The sequence below is a fragment of the Garra rufa genome, chromosome 22 (genome assembly GCF_049309525.1).
Source record: "Garra rufa chromosome 22, GarRuf1.0, whole genome shotgun sequence".
NCBI classification, from domain to species: Eukaryota; Metazoa; Chordata; class Actinopteri; order Cypriniformes; family Cyprinidae; genus Garra; species Garra rufa.
The window spans coordinates 16836222-16845964 of record NC_133382.1 but is presented as its reverse complement, the minus strand read 5'-3'; the positions used below and the strand labels follow the sequence as shown (position 1 = coordinate 16845964).

The 9743-nt window shown below is 34.9% G+C and overlaps 1 protein-coding gene across 1 annotated transcript; it reads right to left on the bottom strand.

Moving 5' to 3' along the window:
- Nucleotides 1-78: 78 nt before the first annotated feature.
- Nucleotides 79-5774, bottom strand: atpaf2 (ATP synthase mitochondrial F1 complex assembly factor 2). The gene is made up of 8 exons (XM_073828645.1): nt 5401-5774; nt 5269-5313; nt 5000-5148; nt 3777-3874; nt 3559-3639; nt 858-970; nt 619-734; nt 79-524 (listed from the first exon to the last, which is right to left on the bottom strand). The coding sequence occupies exons 1-8, from the start codon at nt 5531-5533 to the stop codon at nt 387-389; spliced, it is 873 nt and encodes a 290-aa protein (XP_073684746.1). The 5' UTR covers nt 5534-5774; the 3' UTR covers nt 79-386.
- Nucleotides 5775-9743: the final 3969 nt, after the last annotated feature.

Genomic DNA, 9743 nt, shown 5'->3' with positions numbered 1-9743 from the left:
CTTGCTTGAAAAACATGAGACAGGAGTGGGCTACAGTGTAGTAAGAATTAAGAGAAGACTCAATCAGACATGTGCACATTATTATAATTTAGCAATGTTTTAATTGTTTGTTTTATTTTGTGTGTCCAACATTTTAGCTAAACCGTTTCACAGCTTTGACATTAAAATACTGGGATTTTGCATTTACAGTCTTTCCATGTGCCAGCTGTTGAAACTAAAAATACATGACCTTAGACTTCTATATTATTGCTCAAAACATAACTAGACAGCAACAGTATTTTACTGGTTAGGTAACTGGCGTCACCACAGCTTACTGTAAAAAAGAAAAAGAAAACCAAGGGCATAGATAACAAAAATCTAATTTTTTCAGTGCCTTTTTGGACTTATCAGTCTTGTAAAATTTTTCTCTTCACAGCTGTGCTTTCGGAAGACAGATGCACAAACATTGCACCAGCAGCCGTTCGTGCTCGCAACTCGTACATGTCATAATCATGGACCCATTCCACGTTTCCCCAATGCTGGATCTAAGACATAACAGAGGAGAATGTACAGTAATCATTTACATGGGCAAAATGGTACAGGTGTTAAATAGCTGGAACAAAATAAAAGCTACCAAACCTGGAATTCCTCCTCAAGTCTTGACAGGAGAACAGCTTGTTCCACGCTTAGGTGTCTGTCAATCAGCCCAAAGGACAAGACCAGGGATTTCAGCTGACTGATCACATACTCAAGCCCTGCAGAAACCAATAGAAATAAAAAACTGCACTGCTTAAGCAGGCCTATTCATATAAGATGGAAAATCTTATGTAAAAAAAAGTCAATTTACATAAGATGCAAAAGCACCACAGTATCTTTACCTGTCAAAGACCAAAAATTGTAGGATTTAAGGTGTTGACGAAATGTCTCCTTAGTCTCCTCTGGGATTTGAGGGCCCATTATATCGGTGGATGAGCCAATTATTACATTGTACCTAAAAGGAAAAAGATGTTCATATATGTCATTTATGTTTCAGCTATATGGACCATTATACAAATTCTACAAATTTTGTATGTATGCAAATTATATAATATCCAAGGTACACATTTCTAGTAATTGTGCAGTTAATTCCCATTTTGTATTTTCAGAAAGTTTTGGAATATTTGTCCTCACCCCAAATTTGTCACTACCGTAACACAGTAATATATCATTTAATAAGAAGGGTTATATTGACCTATAATATTATATTTTCCTTAAATATGTAAATATATATTTTTCTATTTGATTAAAGTCTTCATAGGTAAATCAATAACAATTACAATTTTAACAATAATTTAAGTGTGATTTATAAGATTTGTTGAATTTTGAATCAATTTTCTTTGTAAAAGGCAAGAAGTTCTTACTGATTTTCAAAGTTAAGGATTTGTTGGTTTGAATATACACTAGGGTTGTCACGATACCATAAAAATTACTTACGATACTATGCAGCTGAAGTATCACGATACCATGCAGTATTCTGTTAATTTATCATTCAATTCTACATAATCAATCAAAATTTCATAAACAGAAAGATGTAAATGAAAACAGACAAGATTTTTCTCTGAATACTAATGTAAACAAAACATCTGAGCACTGCACAGAAGCTGCATGAAGTGGTATTTAGATGTGGTATTTATAAATAGACTATTTATAATTGCATAAATATTGTTATGAGATTAATGTTTTAAACACAAAACTGATTGAACGTAATACGATGGGAAACAAAACCGCCAGCAGGTGGCAGCAATGTTCATGATTGAATCACTGAGTCATTCAAACGATTCTTTCAAAACAGCTGAATCTTTCAGGAGTGAATCAAATGACTCATCTTAATGAATGGCTTAGTGAATCAGTGATTCGCCCAAACCAACGCGGATTCGGATTCGAACACAAAAACATCGCTTAACTCTTGCTCGTGTCAAATTGCTGAACTATCAGGAGCATTTTTGCACGCATATCTGGAAATTTCCAAGTTAGCAGCCGGTATATTAAAACATATTCATTTATAATGTGAATATATAAATAATGATCGATAAGAACAAAGTGCAAAGCCGCTATGTTCATGAATGGAATGGCATTCGTGATCGCAAAGATGCTTACAAAAACTAAAAGTGGGCAAATTAATAGAAATACAAAAACACTTTCTTGTAAAATATTTTGATGTAAATAATTGATTCTTTAGCTGCTATTTTAACACCAGACGGTCGGAATCAGACTCTCTATTCTGATAAACTACAGCGTGAACAAAGACGTGAGCGTGCAACTTCTCATTTCAAACTGAACTGAAGCGTCGTGAAACACTGAATATCACATAAAGGGTATACACAGCCTGTATTACACAAGGCACAGCAAAAGACATTTTGGTAATCAACTTGTAATGTTTCTGCTGGCGTGCATGTTCAAGTGAACGTTTTAAACAGTGTTCCTGCCGTGCATACAACACATTTTACGGTGCTACCCTATGGACGGTACTACTGTTTCAAAAATGGAATGGCACCGCATTTTTAAGCTTTACGTATCGCGATACTACGGTAGTACCGATATACCGCGCAACCCTAATATACACTGATCCAATCATATAACATCTATCATATCGTCTTAGCTGATAATTCAGTATACTTCATTTTTGTTTTGGAAGTGATCACATCAAATTACAGAATTTTAACCCACATACTAAAACTAAAAATTTTGCTAAAATGTTGTTTACTTTTTCCCTAAATAAAGGATTGTGTGTTTCCTTTTGTCACTACCGAAACAATGATGATAAGATTCAGTTGTGAAAGTTACAGTAGCGACAATTTTTACACCCCCCAAAAAAGATGACAACAACATTACCAAAACTTCACCAAATGTTTTGGTCGTAACAATTTTAGATGCTTTTGCACATGGTTAGCTAGCATAGTTCTGAACAGTGGTACCCATATAAAAACTAAATGTTATGGAATTTTATAAACTCCTAAAAACGTGTGTTTAATTATAAAAAAAATCTTTAAAGTTACAGACAGATTTTTTAGAATTTTGCACACATTTACCTCAAAATGATGAGGCCTATCTACTCACCATGTAGCTTTGAGAGAGAGTGACACATTTCCTGATAATAAATGTAGGGGTGCAATTAAAATCAGCTAATGGACTTTCGGTGACATAGAAATGCAGGAGACATTTTTTTTTACATAAAGTTTCATAATTAACAAAGAAAATTTGAAATAAATTTTTTTTTGAACTTCACTTTTTTTTTTTTTAATCAAAAAGATATTATTAAAAACAAAAATGGAATAAAATGCAAAAATTATGCCAATATCATTTTCACAAGTTGAAATTTAGGGTTTAGGACAGCCACCTCCCAATTGCAATTACCTACTAATTATAGTAGGTAGCTCAATTTTTATATATTAAGCTCACTGATATTTTAAATATTATTGTTGGTTTCAATAGATAATACATGTGCTTCTTGGTTGTGGGACAGCAGTTTGCACCAATTCTGTAGAATGAAGTTATAATTAGTCATATATTGTGACTAATACATAATCGAGCCAAAATTACCTTTCTTCTATCCAGTTCATTACAGGGTCCCATTCATTTTTCTGAAGTTCCACAAGACCTGGAGGATCTTCTACTCTGTAACTACAAAAAAGGTATATGATTTAATGAAATTATAAAACTATAAACAGAATACTGTTGACCTGTACTGCAAAAACACAACCATGTTACAGAAATCTTGGTTTAGTTAATTAAATGCCATCAAGTAAGTCTCAAAATACCAGATTGTGTCGGTCTCCAAAAACTTCAGAGCTGCTGAGATAATTTGTTCCTTCGTCCTTTGCGTTGGGTTATCAAGCGCTGTGTTGCAAAGGGTGGTCTGTATGGACAGAAATAAGTCATGTTAGCATATGTACAATTTGATTCAAATCAACTCATTTTAATACATTAAGCCATGCTGTAAATGTTTATAACATCTTCATGCCATAGTCATATTAAAGGAGAGGTTCGCTTCCAGAATAAAAATTTCCTGATAATTTATTCACCCCATGTCAACCAATATATTCAAGTCTTTCATTCTTCAGTCGCAAAGAAATTTAGTTTTTTGAGGATAACATTTCAGGATTTTTCTCTATATAATCGACTTCTATGGTGGCCAACGGTTTGAAGGTCCAAACTGCAGTTTCAATGCAGCTTCAAAGGGCTCTACACAATTCCAGCTGAGGAATAAGGTTCTTGTCTGGTGAAACAATCAGTCATTTTCTAATAACATTTTTAAATATATATACTTTTTAACCACAAATGCTCATATTGCACTGGCTCGACCTCATGCATTACTTAATCACGCACACATGATGAAGGCAGAATTACTGACCCAGTGTTTGCAATGAGTACATGCAAAATAAGTTAAAACGCCCTCCACAAAAAAGATAAAACACCAATGCCGGCCAATTTTAAAATTGGAGGAGAAAATGAGACAAAAGTTTTTTGACCTACCCTACCTTTTTGAACAGAAGAAATGTTGACCTTTCCAACATCAAAATGACAGATTGTTTCGATAAATAAGACCCTTATTCCTTGGCTGGGATCATGTAGAGCCTTTTGAAGCTGCATTGAAACTGCAATTTGGACCTTCAAATCATTGGCCACCATTTAGGTCCACTATATGGAGAAAAATCCTAGAATGTTTACCACAAAAAAAAACTAATTTCTTTGTGACTGAACAAAGAAAGACATGAACATCTTGGATGACATGGGGTGAGTAAATTATCTTCTACTTTAATCAGATTAGAGCTGGACGATAATATAGTTCACATTTTTTGACTGTATAAGCAATTAAGCAGTTGAGATTTGTTATAGTATGCATTGCTTTATGTGAGTTTGCTGTATGTATGCAGATAAGGTTGGATGCATCTATATCCAACTTTAAAAATTAAGATGGGTGATAATACAGTTAATATATACAATATAAGTAGTCTAATTTTATTTAATCTTAATGGCCTACCAAGTGCATGGTGTAAAACTTTAGTGTTTCCTTCTGAACATCCCACTCGGTTGCAACAGCTATGGCCAGAGCTTCATTTGGCACTGTGAACAGCTTTCCACCGGGAGTCTTCAGTTTTCGCTTGTCAAGGTTTACTTCAAACAAACCCCCTGTAGAAAACACAAAAAGCAGACATTACTTTTTCTATGTTGAATACAAGTTTATTTTTTGAAGTTGCAGATGTGTGTTGCTATTTGTGTAATTGGGTATCAACACTGAATGATGCTCACCTTCACCTTGAGATATTGAGACATTCTCGTAGAATTTCTTTCTTTCTGCAAAACAATATTTAATGAACAACAAATCAAGCATCAATACATAGGGTTTTTCCTTCTATATATATCTTTCTCTAATGATCTTACCTGTTGTGGCACTGGCATATTTTGCCTTTTGTAGGTGTGTTGATAAACTAGGAACATGCTGCGCATGAGGAAATGCAAATGGCCAGATGACCTGGCCAAACTGCCTGTGATGCCTACAAATATTCCGTAACATCTTATGTTTAAAACGTTATGTATTTCTATTAACCTAAGAGTAGTGAAGCATTTAGTCAAGGTTAGAAAACTGTATCAGGCGTTATAGCTAACTCGACAAATTATCGTTCATGTTTCAGTAAGACTATGAAAAATAGATATTAAATATAATCACGGTTAACTCAATTATTTAAGAGCAAATAAATACTCAGGCAAGAGATGTCACAGCACGCACCAACGTGAAACCAAAGCGTGAAGCTCATGACTGTGACCTACACAACGAGCCCAAAGGACAATTCATAATAAAAGTCCTTAAAGCTACACCTGCAAACTAATGGAATTTCAAACGTTGTTGTTTTACAACGAAGTCGCCCACTTTGGTACAAATACACATACGTATTAATATTGTCCCTTTCCATATAAACGAACTTCTTATGTAATTCTTTTTATTTATTTATCTTGTCTTATTAGTTGTTTTTTTTATTATTTACAAAAATATTGACTTGTAATAGGCCCTATTGTTTTTTTAGATTACCTTAGAATTTATGGGTCTATTTATTTATCTTAATTTATTATTTTTTAATGAATACCTTAAAAATGCTAGCACACGCTGCTGACTCCTGCAGGTCAAAACTGTGTAAATGCAAAAAAAAAAAAAAAAAAAAGAGAGAGAAGACTAAACCAGGATTAGGCCATAGTTCAATTAAATTGAAGTAATTTTTATAAACATTCCTTAGGAAAAAAAAAACATTACCAGTGTACATCTTGAGGTAGTGACACTAATTATTTGAAACAGCTTTTTAGTCTTGGACAAGGCTTAAGCTGTCTGTGAAATCAGGGGCAAATGTTTTAGTTAAAGTGTATTAAATTAAATTAACAAGTCATCAATTAAATATGACATGTCAGTATAACGTGTTATTTTATTCATTTAGGGCTTGTTTCGTTTGTTTTATGAGGGTTTACCTAAACAGTCCAAAAGGAGACTATTAATTACTAACTATTAGGCTAACTGTCTCCAAATTATTAAACTGTCTCCAAATTTATGAAACTGATCCAAAATCGGGTAAACCGGCATAGACCTATGGCATAGACAATTGTGATTCATGGAATCACAGAGATCGCCTCACGTTGAACCATTAAAATTTCCAAATATTTCGAAACAGTTGTGAGGTAACGAAGCCTTGTTTACTGAAATCACGTGACCTTGGCAGTGGTCTAGTTGGAAACAAATCATTCGAAAAGGTTTCGAAGCTTCACGAAGCACCCATCACTAACTCTCACACATAAACCAGATTATGTTCATTTAAAGGGGTAGGTGAATTCCACCTCTTCTGTATCAGTTTACCATTGATCAGATATCTACTGGAGTTTCAAATACGTATCTTTCCTGTACATGAGCTGTAAATCTCAGGCAATCAAAATTGTAAGGGAAATTCCTGCAACAGTGAAGCTGTGCTCCAAGACAAACAATCAAGCAAAATTATGCGTAACCCATATTAAAAACCAGTTCTGCTTTGTATTTTGCTTTCTGTTTTATTGCCTAATTTTTATATAATTACATGGATGAAATCAGGTCAAAGCCAAAGCCGTTTTTATTGTTGTTGCATATATTTACACATATTATTCGTCTAACCCTAAAAGCACAAAAATTCTATGTATTAAAATTTTGAAGCTTCCCTTACAAAAATATACTATGGTAGTATATTCCATTAAAAAAAAACATTTGCTACAGTTATTACTAGAACAACAAAACCAAAGAGAAAACGGAAAACATGCACCATTCAAATGTTTGTGATCAATAAAATTTTTATTTCTGAAGGAAAAAAGTAATATTTTTATTCCGCAAGGACACATTAAACTGATCAAAAGTGAAAGTAAAGTCTTCTGTTGTTTCAACAGGTTGTGTATTTCAAACAATTGCCGTTTTTTGTTTTAACTTTTTGTTCATCAAAGAGTTCTGGAAAAAAAGTATGCTATCTTACAACCAATTCATACTAGTATAATTGTGAGTAATCACATCCAAAATATGTTTTTGTTTACATAATGTGTGTGCACTGTGTATATTTATTATGTACAGTGGTGTGAAAAAGTGTTGGCCCCCTTCCTGATTTTCTTTTTTTTTTGGCATGTTTGTCACACTTTAATGTTTCAGATCATCAAACAAATTTAAATATTAATCAAAGATAACACAAGTAAACACAACATGCAGTTTTTGAATGAAGTTTTTTTATTATGAAGGGAAAACAAAATCCAAACCCACATGGCCCTGTGTGAAAAAGAGTTTGCCCCCTAAACTTAACTGGTTGGGCCACCCTTAGCAGCAACAACTGCAATCAAGCGTTTGCGATAACTTGCAATGAGTCTGTTACAGAGCTGTGCAGGAATTTTGGCCCACTCATCTTGGCAGAATTGTTGTAATTCAGCCACATTGGAGGGTTTGAGCATGAACCGCCTTTTTAAGGTCATGCCACAGCATCTCAATAGGATTCAGGTCAGGACTTTGACTAGGCCACTCCAAAGTCTTCATTTTGTTTTTCTTCAGCCATTCAGAGGTGGATTTGCTGGTGTTTTTCAGGTCACTAACAGATGGCCGGACATTGTCCTTCAGGATTTTTTGGTCGACAGCAGAATTCATGGTTCCACTTATCACAGCAAGTCTTCCAGGTCCAGAAGCAGCAAAACAGCCCCAGACCATCACTCTACCACCACCATATTTTACTGTTGGTATGATCTTCTTTGTCTGAAATGCTGTGTTACTTTAAACCTGATGTTATGGGACACACACCTTCCAAAAAGTTCAACTTTTGTCTCGTCAGTCCACAGAGTATTTTACCAAAAGTCTTGGGGATCATCAAGATGTTTTCTGGCAAAACTGAGATGAGCCTTTATGTTCTTTTTGCTCAGCAGCGGTTTTCATCTTGGAACTCTCATCTTGGCCATTTTTGCCCAGTCTCTTTCTTATGGTGGAGTCATGAACACTGACCTTAACTGAGGCAAGAGAAGCCTGCAGTTCGTTAGATGTTGTTGTGTGGTCTTTTGTGACCTCTTGGATGAGTCGTCGCTGCGCTCTTGGGGTAATTTTGGTCGTCCGGTCACTCCTGGGAGGGTTCACCACTGTTCCATGTTTTCACCACTTGTGGATAATGGCTCTCACTGTGGTTCGCTGGAGTCCCAAAGTGAAATGGCTTTATTACCTTTTCCAGACTGATAGATGTCAATTACTGTCTTTTTCATTTGTTCCTGAATTTCTTTGGATCTCAACATGATGTGTAGCTTTTGAGGATCTTTTGGTCTACTTCACTTTGTCAGGCAGGACCTATTTAAGTGATTTCTTGATTGCAAACAGGTGTGGCAGTAATCAGGCCTGGGTGTGGAGAAACTGAACTCAGGTGTCATAAACCACTGTTATGTTTTAACATTTTATACAGGACCATGTGGGTTTGGATTATTTTCCCTTTGTAAAAAAATTTAAAAACTGCATGTTGTGTTTACTTGTGTTATATTTGATTAATATTTAAATTTGTTTGATGATCAGAAACATTAAAGTGTGACAAACATGCAAAAAAAAAAAAATCATTAAGGGGGCCAACACTTTTTCACACCATTGTATACAGGTCCTTTTCAAAAAATTAGCATATTGTGATAAAGTTCATTATTTTCTGTAATGTACTGATAAACATTAGACTTTCATATATTTTAGATTCATTACACCAACTGAAGTAGTTCAAGCCTTTTATTGTTTTAATATTGATGATTTTGGCATACAGCTCATGAAAACCCAAAATTCCTATCTCAAAAAATTAGCATATTTCATCCGACCAATAAAAGAAAAGTGTTTTTAATACAAAAAAGTCAACCTTCAAATAATTATGTTCAGTTATGCACTCAATACTTGGTCGGGAATCCTTTTGCAGAAATGACTGCTTCAATGCGGCGTGGCATGGAGGCAATCAGCCTGTGGCACTGCTGAGGTGTTATGGAGGCCCAGGATGCTTCGATAGCGGCCTTAAGCTCATCCAGAGTGTTGGGTCTTGCGTCTCTCAACTTTCTCTTCACAATATCCCACAGATTCTCTATGGGGTTCAGGTCAGGAGAGTTGGCAGGCCAATTGAGCACAGTAATACCATGGTCAGTAAACCATTTACCAGTGGTTTTGGCACTGTGAGCAGGTGCCAGGTCGTGCTGAAAAATGAAATCTTCATCTCCATAAAGCTTTTCAGCAGATGGAAGCA

Excerpts from the sequence above, each read along its gene's own strand:
- atpaf2 (XM_073828645.1), bottom strand. The coding sequence starts at position 5,533 with ATGTTACGGAATATTTGTAGGCATCACAGGCAGTTTGGCCAGGTCATC. Across the intron at positions 735-857 it reads CAATTTTTGGTCTTTGACAG|GGCTTGAGTATGTGATCAGT; the intron begins GTAAAGATACTG and ends TGGTTTCTGCAG. Across the intron at positions 525-618 it reads GACTTGAGGAGGAATTCCAG|ATCCAGCATTGGGGAAACGT; the intron begins GTTTGGTAGCTT and ends GTTATGTCTTAG.